General features: G+C 35.6%; 2 protein-coding genes across 3 annotated transcripts in view; one reads left to right on the forward strand and one right to left on the reverse strand.

Annotated features, from left to right (window-relative positions):
• LOC116176281 (sortilin-related receptor-like) overlaps positions 1–18,891 on the reverse strand; it is an 81,560-nt gene that overhangs the window by 38,590 nt on the left and 24,079 nt on the right. Inside the window, exon 1 of one of the 2 annotated variants that reach the window (XM_031494774.1) lies at positions 11,383–11,527. The exons of the other annotated variant lie outside the window; for it this stretch is intronic. The gene's annotated coding sequence lies outside the window, so the exon portion shown is untranslated. Of the gene's footprint in view, positions 1–11,382; positions 11,528–18,891 lie in introns of those variants that run through there. 2 annotated transcript variants of the gene reach the window in all.
• On the forward strand, positions 3,760–17,775 carry LOC116176280 (laccase-9-like). Its single transcript, XM_031494771.1, has 6 exons — positions 3,760–4,089; positions 15,882–15,981; positions 16,035–17,002; positions 17,048–17,254; positions 17,300–17,518; positions 17,565–17,775. Exons 1-6 carry the CDS (start codon positions 3,996–3,998, stop codon positions 17,714–17,716), a joined length of 1,740 nt encoding a protein of 579 aa, XP_031350631.1. The 5' UTR covers positions 3,760–3,995; the 3' UTR covers positions 17,717–17,775.

The following is an 18,891-nucleotide window of genomic DNA, read 5'->3' on the forward strand; positions in this document are numbered from 1 at the left end:
GTGTAAACACATTTTATGTAACGTTTATAAAGCATATTGTGTTCATTGTAATAGATATTTGTGTCTGTTCGAAAATTCAAACTAATCTCAGATATGTTTGAATTGGTTGACTTACAAAAATAGAAAAATGAAACAATTTGAGAATAACAAGTTAAAAAAGTAATCGTAAACGGTTTACAAAAAGCGCATTTCCACATTAGCAGTCTTTGTCCGAAAAAATTAGTTACTTTTTGGCACTTGATTTCAATTTGTCTTTTCGGGTAAAATTTCAGGTGAATTGGATGACAAATAAACAATGTATCTGTCTGTCTGTGGACGCGTAATAATTTTATTGAGCTTTTCACTTTGCGTATGCACAGCCTATTTTTTATGTACGTTTAATGTATGCACTTTTTTTTAGGAATCATCTTCCTTTAAAATTCCATTAATAAGAAAGTTGGGTCTGCGCATGCGTAATCTATTTTTTTTTTCAAAAAGTGCACATAATAAATAATGACCCAAAGAGTTGACCGTAATTTCCAACAGAGCCAATTTTATTTTTCTCTATCAATGCATTAACCGTTTCCTCAAGGAAATTTTGGGCTTCTTTGATCCAAAATGATCGCTAAAGTAGAACAAGTTTCATGAGTTTTGGCTAATTAAAAATCAAAATGCTCAAACACACAAATTTCTATCCTTCCCCTTACCCAAAAGAACCACCGAACTACTGTGATCAGGCTAAACAAGTGCAATTTCTTGTCTTGGTAACTTAATTGTTGAGAATCAAATGCGAATGGGAAAGAGACACGAACGGTTTTTTTTACAGAAAAAGGATGCAGTATTCAGTAAAAAGTAACTTAAAGCATGCGCACAATTGACTTTAAATCAATAGCACTCTAACAATAACAAAGAGTAAATGCAGAGCGCATTAAGTGGGTAAAAATGAGCAGGGAAGATTGCATTATTGATTATAGGGACACAATGTTTAAGCGGAAAATGGAGAATTCAATTACACCCCACCTGGTTTACGAAATTTATTCGAATCACATGCACGAAAACCTTAAAATGGTGAGATTTTGTTTCGGAACAACTTTATTGTGACTTGAACGCGAAATTCTCTACTCTACTTCTCTATTTTAGAGCACTTGACGTATCGGTGGCTCAAACCCGAACACCTCGAAAAACTCTACTCCAGATTAATCCCTACCTATCTTTTCTGATTAATAAACGTTTCAAAATGGCGCGTTATTAATAAAACTTCCAGATCACTGCGTATCTCCAATTCAATCACGTATGATCGCCAAACTTATCTAGCCTCCACGGACTTTTAGAATTTTAGAAATATTTTCGGAAAAAATCGACCCTCTAATTTTGACACTCTGTATACTTTCTAATACCAAATTTTTAAAATGATTACCAACCCTACCGAAATTTTGTAGGTTAAATCGAAGCAAAGTTGCCCCTTTTTGTGATTAAAAACACGCTATTTGAATTTTTAACTTAAAATAGCCGATATACCAGCGAACAACGGAAAATGTCAAATTTCGTTTCCATTTTTTCTAGCTTAAACGGTCGGAAATGGACGGTTCTCCTTAGTACCTTCTGGGGGAGAGTCTCTGAATCTGTTATCAGAATTTCCATAGCACGTACCACCATGTCTCCGTAACCATGGAAGCAATTAAACAAAGAATATTAGTACATACGTAGTTTTTTATGTAGATTCGAATTTTAAAAACAAAAGTTCATTTAAAATGTCAAAGTTACCTCCACCCCTAAAAATTGAGAAACAAATTTAAAAATATGTTAAAATGTGTCTCCCTGTATCCTTATTAATTAATTATAATAAATAATAATTAATTAATTCTTTGAGGTTAGTAGATTATGCATGTGACCAGTCGTTTTGTGTCAATTTCTGTACATCTACTTTGTCTTTATTTGACATAATTACTTATTTTTCGGTTGGTCAAAGCATAGCGAATGAGTTATTGTCTAGCCATAAAAAATGCATGGATTGATATCGAGTCAATTCGTTCGAACGTATTCTCAATACAAATAAATTCAATTTTGATACTTTTGTTATATATCAAACCGACGTTTTGGGCGCCTGTAGGTATACTGAGCTTCTTGCATAAGTAATGATTGTAGAATTTTCTCCGCAACAAAAACTTAACTGAACAAAGAGTAGAGATTCAAGTTTTTCACTTCCTAAAAGTAAGATACCTTTAAAGAGACATGGAAATTATGCATAAAAATGGAAATGCCTACATTTCCACAACTAAAAACCTGCCAGAGCTTCATATTTCAGCATACCTAGCTATAAGTTTCGCAACTGCGTGGTAGAATTATGATTTCCGGGCTGTACAAAAAGATTCGCATTCTTTTATGGTGGTTCGAAATGCAAAATAAATAAAAATGGAGAGCCGCATAGAAAAACTAAGTTTTCGCACTTTCTAAACAGAATTTTTTTTCATTTTTTCAGCAGTGGAGTAGTCGTCGGTGCAGATGTCAACTGTCACGTAGCACCTGACCTGGGGTCAGAAGAAGTCAAGCACATTGTTGGAGCGACGTTTGGAACTGTCAAAATTAAACGTAAAGACATTGATGAAGTATATACAGAGTGGCCCAACGAGAAGTATACAGAGGGCTTTTAGGGTATTAAATTTAGAAATTTCGAAAAATCCTCGAACACGTCAATTTTGTATTCGAGGGGGACAATACAAATCACGAACCCAAGTCTTCACCCCTCTAATTAGGGGGCTTACCCCTAAAATTTTAAATGGTATCCTATGGCAAATGGCACATTATTTGAAAGCCAATTTAATCGTGATTACTAATCTGCTTTGCTTTTTAAATTCTATTGATTCGGCAGTTTATTTTGTGAAAGCGTACATTTGCATTTAAATAATTCAAAAACCGTTCAGCTTTTAAAGGCATTTGTTCATAAATGATCACAAATACTATTATAATCGCCCTCGCTCCACCAACTAACTATTATGTTAGACTAAAAAGTAACAAGCAAAATGCAGGTTTACGTTTTATTCTCCATTGATCCAAACCTTATGAGAAAGCAAAAAAATGCGTGTGCGTTTTGCTTCCGGTTGCATTTATTGGCAAGTGAAACGGATTATTTTTTAAATCTTTACTTATATTTTGTTCATTTCGGGTTCGGAGAAAAGTAACAATTTAGGTAAGATAAATTTACTGTACTGATCGTAAGTCATGATATTTAAACAGAAGATAAATCATAATTGCAAAAATAAAAAGCAAGTCTAAATGACAAGTTACGTTCTTGAATCGGTTATGCTTCGGGATCGTTTAACTTTCAGAAGAGGAAGGTGGTGAAAGCGAATTATCTGTGGACTAAGTACTTGACTTGACACCTTTTTTAAAATATTTCATGATAAGTAAACCTTGTTTATATGAAAGTTACACCAAAACGTGAAAGTCATGTACGACTAACCTGCGATTAAAAGCAACAGTCAAGGGCTCAACAATGTTTGAATTTTTTCGTAGGTAAACTTCAGACACAAATGGTACGTGTTTTCTAAAGTTGTATACACTACCGCATTAAAAAAGTAGAAAGTTACCTATGTTTTAATTGTATTTGGCCATACGGTTAAAATTCGTTTGTAAAAATCAACAGTGATTGATCGAAACCTACCAGTTTTTTTTTACGTTTATTGACAATGAGAATGAGAAAAAGATCATGAACATGACCTACACAGTGAAGGACTTTCACTGCTTGTGGTACTGGTAACCGACTCCTTTACATTTTAAAACGGTAGAAAGTCTTCCTTCCTCTACCATTTAATGGTTCAAACCGTTGCCTGATTAAAGTGTAATGAATTAGTGTACCCGCGTAAGTAGTTGGACAATGGCCATAAATGCTGATGTTGTACTATTGCATTTTTAACTTGGAGAAATCAAAGCGAATGACGAACAATGCTTTGATCAAATACCTTTAACGTTAACCGTGCATAATTAATAAGTGCATTCACGCAAATTCGTTAACAAAAATGTATGCGGTGCAAAATGTGTTGGTGCGAACTCTTATCGTGCTGGGGATGGGGGTTGCTGTCGTTACGATTTTGTACTTCACCCCCACACCAGGTAAATGACTCCTAATTTCCTTTCCATTTCATCCGAGAAAGCGCATTTTTGTTTCAACTAATGAAATCGATACCTATTAGGAAAAACTTGTGATGCAATATACGTTTGAATAAATTATTACCGTACGACACACTTCGAGTAACAATTTTAATTAACCATTATGTTGTAATTGACGATTTTACAATTCAGCTACAATTACCTACATTAATAAAATTGTTTCTATTGGAAGGACGAATTTATCGGGGAGCCATTAAATTAATTTGTGCATTATTAATGCTAATTTTCTCTCTTTGTAAATTCAGGGTATTATTGTTCATTATACGTTCCGCTTTAAGTTAAATACCGTGTTTATTAATATTTAGATTACGTTGGTGTAACAAACAATGACAAATGAAGATCACACACTTTGCTGAACTGCCAATTAGCAATGGATGAGTTTGCTCGTCGATAATGAGTATAAGGGTGCCGACCTTCGCAGCAACCACCACCTTGAAGAAGAGATTTGTACGAGTCGCTCCGCCGCTGCTACTTGTGGATAATGGTTGGGGGACACATGTGTAAAGGGAAGTTTTTGTTAATAGCGGGTTGGTGATTAACGTTACATTGTCCTTATGCAAAGGTCAACTAGTTTACAGGGAAATAGACACTATTACCACAACGTCCATAAATAATTACCATAACATTAATTTTAACGGTTGAAGTGAGTCGGTGGTGACATTGAAAACCTCAAGATTTACTAAAAACAAGTTAAAAAAGTCACTAGATTTACGCGTATTTTTGATGCGGCAAATCAGTGGACGAATAACTTGGACCGTATGGTGGAAAACCATTCCTTCCCTCAAGACAGTTTATTGGCGCACTATGAAAACATATCAGAAGAATTTTAATTTTTCTCCTCAACTCCAGCACCAACACTCGCCCAATTTCGTACTATAACCAAATTGGCCTAGCAGTATTTTTTATCAATACACCTTCTTCCAACTCCTCTCATGCCCTCAATTTTGTAGGAAGACCAAATTCGGCAAGTGAATACAATCTTTCTAGTAAACGTGATGAGTGGTAGAGGGCGCTGTTTAACATTAACATGAACTTTGCAGGTTTTCTTGAAAGTTTCGAATGCACCAATTATTATATGATATTTTCAAATAGGATGAAAAAGTAAAATTATTAGTGAAAACAGCATAGTGATTTCTGTTTCCTAAGCAGAAATATGGGGAAAGTTTAAATTGTAGTATTTGTATTCATCCAAGTTGGTAAACCTAGAAGTTAACTGTTCCATGAGGTTCAACATGCTTTTGGATGCGGCTTTTCCAGAGATTTCTAAGTGGCTGAAACCATTGCTTTCAATAGAGTACCATGACAACATATACAGTGCGTTCGAGATAAGAGGGTCACCGCAGTATCTCTTTTATTTGGTGAGATACGAAAGATTTGTTAAATATAATTTTATATGTCACATTATACGATAAGTCTGATCGCATATTCAAACTTCCTGCATAACCGGAAATTGATGCAACTTTTGTTTTTCAAATGCAATGCCTATATTTTTTACGATATTCGAAAACAGCAATCAATTTGCTGCACAACATATTGCATATGGTTGATATACAAACAGAAATAGAGAAATACCTTATTCAATATTTAGAAAATTTATAAAATCTAGCATACCGTGTGCTGTCAGGATGCGCGGTGCCAGTGCACAACATGCGGCGATCATATCGTGCAAAAGTAAAACATTGAAAAAATTATTGTAGGTCTTTTCTGTATGATATGGCCCACGGCAAGCTAGATTTCATAAATTTTCTAAATATTGAATCACGAATTTCTGAATTTTTTTTGTATATCAGCCATATGCGTTATCCTGTCATACAGAAAATTGTTTTCTCTTTCTAATATCGTAAAAAACATGAGCATTGAATTTGTAAAACAAAAGTTGCGTCAATGTCCGGTTAAATCGGAAGTGACACCGGAAGTTTGAATATGAGACCAAATAGATCGTAACATGTACAATTATATTTGACCAATTTTTCGTCTCTCGTCCAATAAAAGAAGTATTAAGGTGACCCTCTTATCTTGAACGCACTGTATATGACTAGTTTTACCGGACTATACACCCCTCCACAACAATTTCGTAACAAAACCAATTCCGTCGAGAAAACTTTAAGCTATTTTAACAAACGGAGGGTGCCGGAGGGGATGTTATAATAATGTTCCGTTGCCGATTTATAAAAAGCTTAAAAGACGTCCGAATAGCCGACAGTTAGTGAAACTTAAGCTCGTTTTTTAGAATAAAAAATGTGCTAAACATAAGCTACCAAGGCACCATACTTCAAGTGCCAATGAATGTGTTCTAAAATGTTTTTTAGTTCTGTGGTAGAACTACATCGATTAAAATTTTGGTCACTCTCGTTCAGTGGATTTCGAGCTCTACTATTAGTACCGGAGTCAAGCTTTCATACCACTGCGCCAAACATGCCGGCTATAATTTATTGAAAACAAATTTGCCCCATGCGCAATTCTGCCCTTTTGTATCTAAGAATATGTGTACAAAGAATAGGTTCGGCCGGAAATGAGAGTACAGACATATAGACAGACAGACAGACCGATCAATATCATCGACATTTTCTTTAATTCGTATCATCATCATGTCAAAAAAGTGGGGGGGGGGGCATTTTTTACCCCATACTAACGTGCGGATGGTAAAAATATTTGAACGCTCGGTAGATGTAGCCATATTGTAATATTTGGAACATTTCACACGCACGTAAATGTAATAGATGCATTCACAATCGAAATGGCTACATAACAGAACCGCTAATTAGGGGCTTTTTTCCAGATTATCCCGCTTTGTTGCCCCCCTGTAATGATACGAATGCATCGGCCAAAATATCGGCCGGCATATATGGACGATATGCCGATATTAATATCGGTATCGGTTGATGCCTAATTTTGACCAAGCTTACATGTCAAATTTATTAGTTAGTTACCCTGAGTTTCCAGAGTATAATTTTACTCACGCAAGAAAAAAAATTGTGTTTCCATAAAAATCAAGGTCCCAATTTTCAATCTGAGAAATTTGACCCGGAATTTAAGTACTAAATAATTGGGATTTCCATTTTACGTAAAACCTGACTATATAGAGTGTAACATACGTAAATATTATCAGTTTTTCACCATAAACCAGGGTCCAAAAGTGTTAAGTTGGAGAACTTTATATTTATATATACAACGAGCGGCTAAAATATGGAACAAATTGATTTTAGGGAAAAGTTGATTTTTGAAATAGAACAGTATTTTTTAAAATCCATTCTTGAATTCTGTAGCAAATTCTACGCAAAAGCAAAAAAAAAACATAACACAATTTACGTACATTTTTTGATGCACTGTATATTTTGTCTTTACTACAAAAATGCGCAAGAATAAATTATGATAGACGTGTGCGAGCATTTTTTTAAAACTCAACACCTGATTTTTAAATGAATTTGTTCCATATTTTAGCCACACACTGTGGAATGATAAGATCAACACCTCCATTAATACTTTAACTGTAGAATCACTTGCATCTTTTAAAAATTGCTCTAGTGCATTATATTTTTGAAAAGAGAATTTAATATGCTATTTTTTGGAATAAAATATACAAGGTGTCCTATTTAAAAAAATGAGGTTAGGCCCGATAAATGAAATTTTCTGATTTTCTCCCGTGTCTCTTAAACGAGCGAATATTTGCAAATTTTGATTTTACCATTTTAAGTTTAACCCAAAAAGAGCACATGTGACGCCTACATTACTTTTTTGATGGCGCTAACAATTATGGGGAATAACATTGTTGAAAATGGGACACAAATGTAATGGAATTCTGCCCAGTAACTTTTTTTCTAATAACTGAGATACCGATGGTTGAGGTCGGAAAAAATCAGCTATACATCGGCAGAAATTCTTTTTCTTCACTTTACAGGTCTCAATAGACCAGTTGCTCAGGAACTAATTGCATTTGCAATGCGAAACAAAAATAATGAAAATAATGCAATATAATTGCGTGCAGGTAGGATGCCGGATTAAACTTTTGCTGTTCGGTCAGTTAAAAAAATCAGATGGTATCGAACACACTTTTGATGTTATCTGTATTGCAAGTTTGAGACCTAAAACCTTCTTCGGCGAGGTGAGATACTTCCAGTTTCTAGTTATTTTGAGCCAAAGTGTGTTTTGATTTTCTTCGTTAATCGAGTGAATCTATTTTTAATGGATCTTTCATTTAAGAATGGGTATATCGTATGCATATCGGATAATAGAGTCTTAATATCATTAGTAAATTTTAAGGCTTGGTATGGGTCGCTATTATCCATATTATGAGTTACTTAAAAATTTGATGAAGGTTATACAACGTCAGTTTAAACTTCAGGTTAGTTTAACTGACAAATTTCAGAAACACGATTGGTCAACTTGTGAAATAATATCCAATCAAATCATTTTAGCCCACAAGTTAACTCAAATGGGCCTTCAGAAACTACAATTTCCGGGGCGTTGTTTGTTTTGCGTTTCTTTCTGACTGATTTCGCTGGTTTATTTACTTAGGGAATGATGAAGGGGAGGCATGACAAGAGACTCTTATCGGACTTCTACCCTGAATTATTCTGTCGTTTCCTTATTGAGAAGTTGAGGAGAGATCCTCTAGAATAGATTCAGATTTACAATGTGACTATATGGAAAGTGATACACATAACAGTGCCTTCATACTGAAAGGAACAAATTAATTTAGGGTTTCAGTATCAGTATCAGTATCTTCATTTTGTGGGCACAAATCAGCATAAATTTGATTCTTCGGTATTAGGTTTGGGAGAACAACGTTTAGTACAAGTATGCTATTCTTTACAGTGAAGAACAAGAAAATTTGTATGATTCTAATTGATCTTAAAGAAACATTCCACATTTAAAGCATTTAAAAGCCGAATATTGTCACGCTTCAACCTCAAACGGAAATAAAATAATGCGTGCAGTAGACAAAGTTGCAAGGAAATATGAAGGAAAGAAAAAATTAGGTAAAAAACCGCCGAATTACAAAGCACTTTACGTAAAGGGTTACGCGTAGACATCTAGACTGTGGTAGCTGCATTTTTAAAGTGAAAGTTAGCATTTTCTAAACTGTATCACGGAAGCAAATCGAAAGATTACGTAAATGTAAGAAGAAAGTGTAAGTAAACTAATCAACGCTTCGTTACGTTATACAAAATGTAACTTGTTACTTCATTTTAACCATAACGGTAATAAGGAACCCAACGTGCGATACTTTCTCCATCATAATAATAATTATATTCATGAATCAGAAAAAGCGCCGGATTTACTTTCTTCATTCACGTAACCTTAGGCTCAGAGGATTGCTTCGTTGTTTCATAATTGAAATATCATCAAAAGAAGTTGCGAGAAAGAATCAACTTAAATTTTAATTGGGCTCAATGTTAAATTTGGTAGCTAAATGAACTTTTTCGTAAAGCAAAGCTATTATATCTACATCGCTTTTATTCCCTTTGTGTAGTTTTTCAATTAGTGTAGATTTAGAGGAATTATTCGAAGGAAATTTCTGTCATATTTGCCAAAAACGCGAATACATCATTAAGAATGCAATAAGAAGGAAGTGGAATTCGACCACCGCCGAACAGTAATTAGCAGAACAAGAGAGGCATAATAAATAAATAATTTTTTTTAAATTTTGGTTAAAATTGAGATACATAATATACTCTTACTATTAGATCATAGATGGACGCAATATTCAAATAACATAATAAATACCAAGCAGCGCTGGATAGACACACCCAAACTTCTCCCTTACTTTTCCAAATGACGAACGACCTCGAGCTCCGAGCTTGCGATATTTAAAATTTATTTATGTTTTACATATGGCGTATACAGCTATTATTTCCAATGTCTTCGATGGTTGCATGGATTGTGAAATCTATGAATTTTGAACAAACTAACTTTAAATGAGACCAAATCCAAATTCTAATGTCCGTTTCATAAATGGTAATGCAACACAAACGGCTTCAAACTTTCCCAAAGATTAATATATTTAAGAAAACATTAATTTTCCTTGATAATTCTTAATTTCCACTAAACATAATTTACGATGATTTTTCTTACAAATTTGCAACATAAATAGTATAACGGTACTTCATAGAAAACTGTCCTTCTGCAGGCGATGATGTACAGTCATTGACAAAAGTAATGATCGCCGTATAGGAAAATCCTGAAACCATGTGCAACTTGGAAATGCAAAACAACAAATTAAGGTGTCTCCTCCTTGAAGAAACCGACGGAGCCCGATGTGGTAGGCATGTTGGTTGCTTATGCTGCAGAACCCATTAAGGGATCATTACTTTTGTCAATGACCGTACAACGATATCGATGCAGAAAATTAACTAATAAAGCTGTAGATTGGAACTTCTCTTTTGCGAAATCCTTCGGTAAATTTTCCCGAGAAGTAAATGTTCTCTGGGTTTTTCAACGGTTTGTTGTTAATGTTCTAAATGTTTCTTATATTACCACAACAGGAGAAATGTTTACTAAGTAACAATTTGCACCCTGTTTTCATTACTAATTTTCCAGCTGCAGGCGATTCTAACAATGATAAAGTTTGAAAACGTAAACAATTAGTCCCTTTGTAATGGAGAAAAATATTATACTCGCACGCTTGATTAATTTGTCCTTAACTGAATAGGGTAATATATTAATATTTTTTTGCGACGGCAATTGCCTACCCACCGCTGCTCCAGTATGTTTTTAGTTTATACAATATGCAATAAACCTTTATCATGAACAAACTGACACGTTCGTATTAATTCACTTATCCATGTAAAAAAGTTTCACAGAATTTGTTTTTGGCAATCCTTCCTTAAAATTTGCTGCATAATAACTGCCCACCCACATCTCATTTGTATTTGTTACAATAAAAGTAATCCAATTGCAGGTTGTCTACCTTAAATGAATCTTTCCACTTGAGCTTTTCGCGACTTTCCTTATAAACAATTGAGTAGATTCTCAACAAAACCAAACATGCTTCTTTAAGGATATTGTTATCATCGGACACTTTAAGCTGTTTGGACACGTAGACACTCAGTCCAACACTCAAAGCTCGATTGAGCGTGTTAGTCAGACCTATCTGCAAGTATTTTGGCCTCAAACGTGGCAATCTGCAATTTGTGTACATTTGTCGTTAAAGTACCGATTCTGCTTAATTCCAAATTATTTTGGAATTTTATGATTTAAACATTTTTGTCATAGGATTTTAAACGTGTCACTGACCTTTCCTCAATTTTTCTTTCGCCATCACTATCATTTGAGTCACTCGAACTGCGTTTTACCATATCCTAGCAGATTCATTAATTATGTATCCTGCTTCTGATGTGAAAATACAACACGTACGCCGCGCCGGCGCCGGCTAGATATTCTCCCTAAAAATACACTGATCAACCACCACTGTCGCAATAAGACTGATTTTATTACTCATATAATCGATTCTCGCCGAATGGCGACATATTTGAATGAGCGAATACCGGTCGACAAGGTCACTTGCACAATTTTTCCATTAATATACGTACACGGACAGGGCCGGATTAATGCCCTGCGAGGATCTAAGAAATGAGAATGTTTGGGGCCCCTTTTATAGTGCACTTTCACTTTAAAAAAATAAAAAGTGTACTTTTTCGCTCTTGATATCTGTCTGTCTGTCTGAGCCACAAAGGCTGCGAAACTACACCATTTACGGGCTTGGTATTGGTGTCATTCTGTCAGAAATTAATAATTATTTCATGTTTGTATTCTCGTTAAGGCAGGAAATGTCCATAAAGGCTATTGAAATCGAAAAGCAAAATTTGACAGTGCACTCTTCAACTCTTGCCCACAAGCGGCTTAACGAATTTTTTTTTCTTTACGTTGCAGCGACTAATTATAATTGGCAAAATACGTACAGATCGGTAAACATATACTATACACACAGGGTTGTAATTTAACAATTAAAATTAATTATGTTTCTTTTTGTTCTTTTCCCTTATTTTTTGGCGGGGGTACTTAGTCTGCTTATGCATTAATCCGGCTCTGTCACGGACCTACAAGTTAATACAAAAACTCTTTCAGATGATTTGTAGTGGGGTTACGTTACAAATGCCTGATGTTCTTTGCTTTTGGGCAATGAGTTATGAAAAGGGAAAATTTTGGAGATACTCCCAACAACACAAAAGTAATGGGTAGCTCAATAGTCTGCAGTGGCAGCTCCCTCCCCTCGAAAGTGAAGTTTGATTCTATTGACCTTTGGGGTGGTAACCCTCCTATTTCTCTCTTTAATTCTGTAAAATAAACGTCTTCGTCTACCATCAACTTACTCGTCACACCCACCCCCTATAGTCACTTCCGGCCGTTTAGCGTGGGATCATCTTTGATAAAGAATGCGATCTCCTCATTTTGACAATAAAAAATTGACATGTTCGAGGGGCCGGGGATGTGTAAACATTTTGCCTTCCCTCTATTATACACATTTCCTAGCAATTATGTAGAGTACCTGAATTGTAATGAGCCGGGAACATACAGGGTGTAGAATAGGTTTACGCATCATAGGAATTTCAATGGTAATTTATTTATATTGAAATTTTCTTCCCCAAATTATTTTACAGCAATTTGTAAATAAATATAGATTGTAAAATTCTGCGTCTATTTATGTGCCCATTTGTAATTTTTTGTTGTGGGAAATCGGACAAATTAAGGAAATTCTAAATTAGCATTTTCATAAAGGTCGTGAAATTGTTAAACAAAAATTCGATTTTTACGCAAATGATAAATTCTAATGTATTTAATTACTCCGGTTTCCCGAATTGAAAAATAATAAATAAGGGCATTAGCAGACGCAGAATTTTTCAAGTTACAAGAAACCTTAATTAATTAAGGGAGAAGTTATTTGGATATTAAGAAATTAGCATTGAAATCTCTATTGTGCGTAAACTGTTTCTACACCCTGTATACACTATTTAAACAACAGCCATGCAAATTATGGAGACGAGACTTTTTACAGTATGCGAATGGGAAAAAAAGTGGTATCAATTGCTATTCTCCTATCTAACATTCGTGGAGGTATTCGGGTGAAACCCCAAAAATGCAGATAAAAATAGTATACATTTTGTTAAAGATATTTGAATTTTGTTGGATTATGTAAAATAATATATAATAATAATATAAAATAAAATATATCACATTTTAATGTAAATAGTAAAAATTTATATCAAAAATAGGGAATAAAAAGCCCCTATTTCAATTCTCATAAATACCGTGAAAAAATTTAGTCCTAGCCCTACATGAAATTATAGGGCGTTTGATGATTAAAGCAACCCACTTTGCACACTTATATATTGGCCCAAAACATATATTTGTAGAAGGGGAGCCGTCCGCCTCCCTTTGGCAGGTGACGGTGAGCATTTTATAGGAAAACTAAGCCCTTTATTCAAAAATCTTTTAGAGCATACAACTTTTGTTCTATCGCCACTCCGACCAGTAAAACATAGCCTCAAAGTTGATGAACATTTTTATATTCGACAAAAAAAGCCTTAGAGAATGATTTTATTTCACTAAAACACTAAATATTTTACTCAAAAAAATGTTCACCCAAAAGGAAACTCTATGACAAAAATTGTTGACTAAAAAAATATTCAAAAAGTACCATCCGCCCCCTTCTACTACCTCATTACCTAGACATCAAAGTATTTAATTATGACAACAGATGACCATTGGACCAAACCGAAATTTTAGAAAGGTGATACGCTCCCATCAGGAGAGGGGGTGGAAACTCTTAAAACTGCATTTTTTTGTTCTTAGCATTTTACAGAAAAAATTTAGCACAAAACCTTTTTTGTAGACCATAAAATTCCCTATCAATTCATGCATTTGTTCTACTCCAACTCTAACCGCTTAAATATAACCTCAAAGTCAATGAACCAGCATAAATTTACAACCAATTTTCAGATAAATCGTGCAATGTTTGTATAAAAAAGTACATCGTAAATTTGAGAATTTGCATGAACAATTTACAGAAGAACAACCTTGTCTGCAGCTGTCCATTCTACTGTTGCTTCATAAACTGCTGGCTTGATGGTCCATATATGCAACCAATGGTCATCCGCCCATTTCTAAACCCAATGTTTTGGAGAAGGACTTTGGTTCATAATGTTTAAATTACCCCACAGATGCTCAGCCTGCAAATAAGCTCTTAAAATATGCAATGGTAACGATTGTCTTTCCAAATTTTATAGCAACTCTTTTTGCATTTAAGAGCAAACGATGAGACGCTATCGCACCCCGTACAGGCATGAAAGCCACGTAAAGCAATTGACTTTGTTTAACCTAATTTTTTAGCTATAAAATGTGCTGGTACTTCCCGAGTCATAGCTGATCCAAAGTTCTCTTAAACCTTTTTTTTACAGGAAGAAAATGAGGCTAATACATAAAACAACTACATTTAAAACTTTTGTTTTTTACCAAGATGCTCTTTTTACCTTGTTGTACTTTGTCATACTCGTAGGTATGGATAACAATGCGTGCATCATCTTCGTCTAGGCCTGTACTCTTCCCATTTAAATCAGAGAGACTTTCCGGGCACGGACCTGCCAATGATTTCATTTATATTGATTACTACTTGCCTGTCAAGATTTCTTCAGGCAAACTTTGCGGAAAGTGTCAACAAAACCTCTTTATTTCCTGTGAATTTCAAAAAATCTTGCCACCTCGTTCGGTTGTTACTGCAGTTTTAAGACTAATCCTATCAATAACGGAAGCTACATCGTAAGGGCATCACTCCGAAACGTTTACAATGAATTAGGGGACACACAGGGGTAGTAAAAATAAATTTTTGGACCTCCGTTTCTGAGATTGGACCCAAAGTTGGTATTTTTTAAATGCAACGTCGATTTTTATGCATCGTCTTCCTGATTACATTGATGTATCACAAACCTATATTTTTTATATAAGTACCTAATATTATAATATATTTTTCAAATTTTTGAAAAGACACGTTCAGCCGTTTTTATTGTTTGGTACCGGCTGTTATGAATACAATAAAAAAAAACAAAATCTCCATAAATCCATGGACTACTATTGAAAAACCGTAAAAAATATGGTTTTTATTTTTGGTTCATTGCTAAAACTAAAAAAAAAGTATATATAATAATCCAATATTTGTATGATTTAAAAAGGACTGTGTCCCTCGGGTAAGGAAAGGAATTGTTTTGAGGGCATTTACTTTTATTGACTCCATTGCATTATCCCAGAATGTGGATACTTAGCCAGAAGTGGCAATGCGCATACTTTTATCATTCATAGGAAATGTTTAGTAATTTCTAATAATACTTGGTTATTTCTCATACTTTTATTTATCACAAACCACCCCTGGTAACTCGGCGATGTGAACGATTTGCTTAAATTAAGTGTCATTATCTTCTGATACCTTCGATTTAACACGCACACGGAATTTAATAAAACGTTTGACGGATTGCAGTATTCTTTGGCAGGGATGATAATTTAAAGTATTTGAAATGTGGCACTCTTTTCCAAAGCATTTAATGTCTTTGATTCATTCGATTCGAACTAAAACTTTGAAAGCTACCTCTTTAAGTTACACCCTGTATGATGTTTTTCATTTTTAGCCTCAAAGTGCACGCACGACTTTATGCTTAGATCACCGTGGAGTACTATAAAGTGGTAACCCCGAAACCCTTTCTGTAATGTAATTTATTTTTAAATCTACAGATGTCTCTTGTTTACAGATCAAATTTTTCTCAACTGTAACCGACCTTGCCACGATCTGGATTGGCCAATGATCTGCAGAATCAAACTCACATTAGAAAACTACAACACCATCCAGAGGTAAGTACAGATACCTAAATTACAACTAGATCCTCTAAACGTGTATGCTCCAGGTTTCAATGGCGCTCGAACAACTGCAGCCTAGAAGATGATCTCCAAACCACCGTAATCGCAGTAAATCGCCAACTACCCGGCCCAACAATCCACGTGTGCCAAAATGACATTCTCGTCGTCGATGTGATAAACAGAATTCCCGGCCAAAGCGTGACGATCCACTGGCGCGGGCAGCCGCAGGTCGAGGCCCCGATGATGGACGGCGTCCCGATGGTTACCCAGTGCCCAATCTCGAGTTACACCACGTTCCAGTACAAATTTAGGGCGTCTATGCCCGGAACGCACATATGGCACGCGCACGCCGGCGCCAAATTCTCGGACGGAATTTTCGGCGCCCTGGTAGTGAACCAGGCGGGAAAACTCGACCCGTTAAAAAACCTCTACGATGCCGACGAGGTTCTCGTCATTTCGGAGAGGAACGTTGAACTTTCCACAGACGCGTCCAGATCGTTGATGATAAACGGAAAAGCTGCGCGTGAACACGTAATCAGGGTCGATTGGGGGAAAAGGTATCGGTTTAGGGCGATTTACTCAGGCGGAAGCGCTAGCTGTCCAGTTACAGTGTCGGTCGATAAACATCCGCTCAACGTTGTGGCGCTGGATGGTTACGCAATTAACCCGCAGAAAGTCACTTCTGTTAGTTTTTCAAAGGGCGAACGAGTAGATTTCGTCGTGTCAACCAAGCAAGAGCCGAAGAGCTACTTTTTGAAAGTCACCTCGGAATGTGCCGTGACCGCTGAAGCAGCCATTAAGTACAAAAGTATGGCGAACGATGCGCTTCAACGTTACTACCCTAAGAGCCCACCCGTAGATTTACGAATGGAAACCGCCGCTTGCGAATCATCAGTGGACAGAGTGTGTATTAATGGTATTCAATCGTTGGAGAATATTCCATCGGACTTAGTGAAGAAAGTGGACGAGACAGTGTTCTTGGGTTTTGACTATAAGAGTGTCCACGGTTCAAACGGTAAGTGGTGACACCGTAACTTTTTGTAGTAAACGTATTTGATAGATACACAGAAAGTGTACAGAATGAACAACCTTACATTCACTTATCCCTCTTCTCCTTTACTCACTCAAAAGGGAGACGTGAACAAAGCAAGCATTTGCAGTTCCGCAACGAAACCAAGACAGTGTAAGGATATGGAGATATGCGAATGTGTTCACATTGAACAGATTACTCTGGGTGCATCAGTCGAGCTAGTATTCGCCGATTTGGGTAAGTGCAATCGACCAGAAAGGTTGGCTTTTAAATGTTTCTCAGGGAGCGACGCTCAGGAGGCCGTTTTTCATTTACACGGTTACCGATTTTACGTGGTTGGGTACAAGCAGTTTAAGAAAGCACCAAATCTTGACCATTTGAAAGGATTAAATGATCAAGGATTGTTACTGAAGAGAAATTTTGCAAAACCTGTGATAAAGGACACTGTACGTGTTCCGAAAAATGGAGTGGTTGTCGTAAGGTTTATTGCGAATAATCCAGGTATAAGGATGCGTTTATAACGCGTGGATAATTATGTGTTTTGCAGGTTATTGGATGATAAGGGATGAGCACTCGGAGCAGTGGTCGAGAGGAATGGACGTTGTTCTCCAAGTGGGTGGTACCTGTGATATGGTTACGAAACCAAACAATTTTCCTACCTGTGGTAGTTGGACTGGTCCTGATTTTTTCCTAGTTTAGTTTAAAGTTAATGTTAAATAAAAGCTTCCACGGGCACCTTTTATTGGTGCTAGACTATTGATTTTTCCTACTACCGACTGAGGATGATAGCAAAAAGTGCTAATGCACGTTAAGGAACATTAAAACGTAGAGCGTTGCTTATTCATGAGTTTATGGGACTGCGTCAGAAGTAGAACATGGTAACACAATCCAATTAAGATACTAACGAATGGCGCTACGAACCGGGAGCCATTTTATTTTAATTATGTATATGAAATGCATCTAATTTATTACTGCAATCAGTTGCATTAAACGAAACATTCTCCTCCTAATTTAATTTAATATCTCCCTACATTCCGCATCGTTATTCCGCTTCAGCGTTTCTAAACTACCCCGACGAATTGCTACAAATAAACCTGCAACACTCTAAGGATAATGATGTGAATATAATTTCTGGTGTGAAAGAAACTACAAAATTTCCGATCTAATTGTTAAGTTTCGGTAACTTTCATTAAACATAAATCGTTCTCAATCAATTTTGAAAGTTCTAGTCTAAATTGCGCAAAATCTGATTTCATTTAAAGCCGTTGAATATATCACAATTCTTATCCAACGAATTAAATCTTTAAATGCTGAATCGATTGCGGAGAAGTTAAATGGAAAGTTGTTTTAGAATTTGAATTAATTTCATTAATTACCATTTCGCTGTCGCATTCTAATCTAATTTGACCAATTTGGTTAACACAGTCAAGAGTTCATACTTCGAAATGGAGGCTTCGTTTAATTGAATGTAAAAGGTATAGTAAAATCCTGAAAACTGTTTCGGTAGTGAAACCCTAAGTGGTAGAACAAAGTATGTATACCTATCCGAAAATCCATAGTGACACTCCATCTATACTTCTACAGGATCCTCTTGTGCCAATAAATTATTTTTTTATATGCCTTTGTATGAAATAACCTCTCAATAGTTGTCCATAAATGAAGCTTGAGGATGGTTTCATATCAGCTGGGGAGTTTGATGCCACTGTCATTTCTATATAGAAACGAGTTTGAATAGTTCACTATGCTTTTGTACCTATAAAACCCAATGAAAGCTTTCAAAGAGACACTGTATTTTTCGCATGTTAAATGCTTCTTTACATCACTACAATTTGAGTCAAGCATAACGTATTTCTAGCTTGTCGCTTTTTTACAAT

The sequence above is a fragment of the Photinus pyralis genome, unplaced genomic scaffold, assembly GCF_008802855.1.
Source record: "Photinus pyralis isolate 1611_PpyrPB1 unplaced genomic scaffold, Ppyr1.3 Ppyr1.4_LG7, whole genome shotgun sequence".
NCBI lineage: Eukaryota > Metazoa > Arthropoda > Insecta > Coleoptera > Lampyridae > Photinus > Photinus pyralis.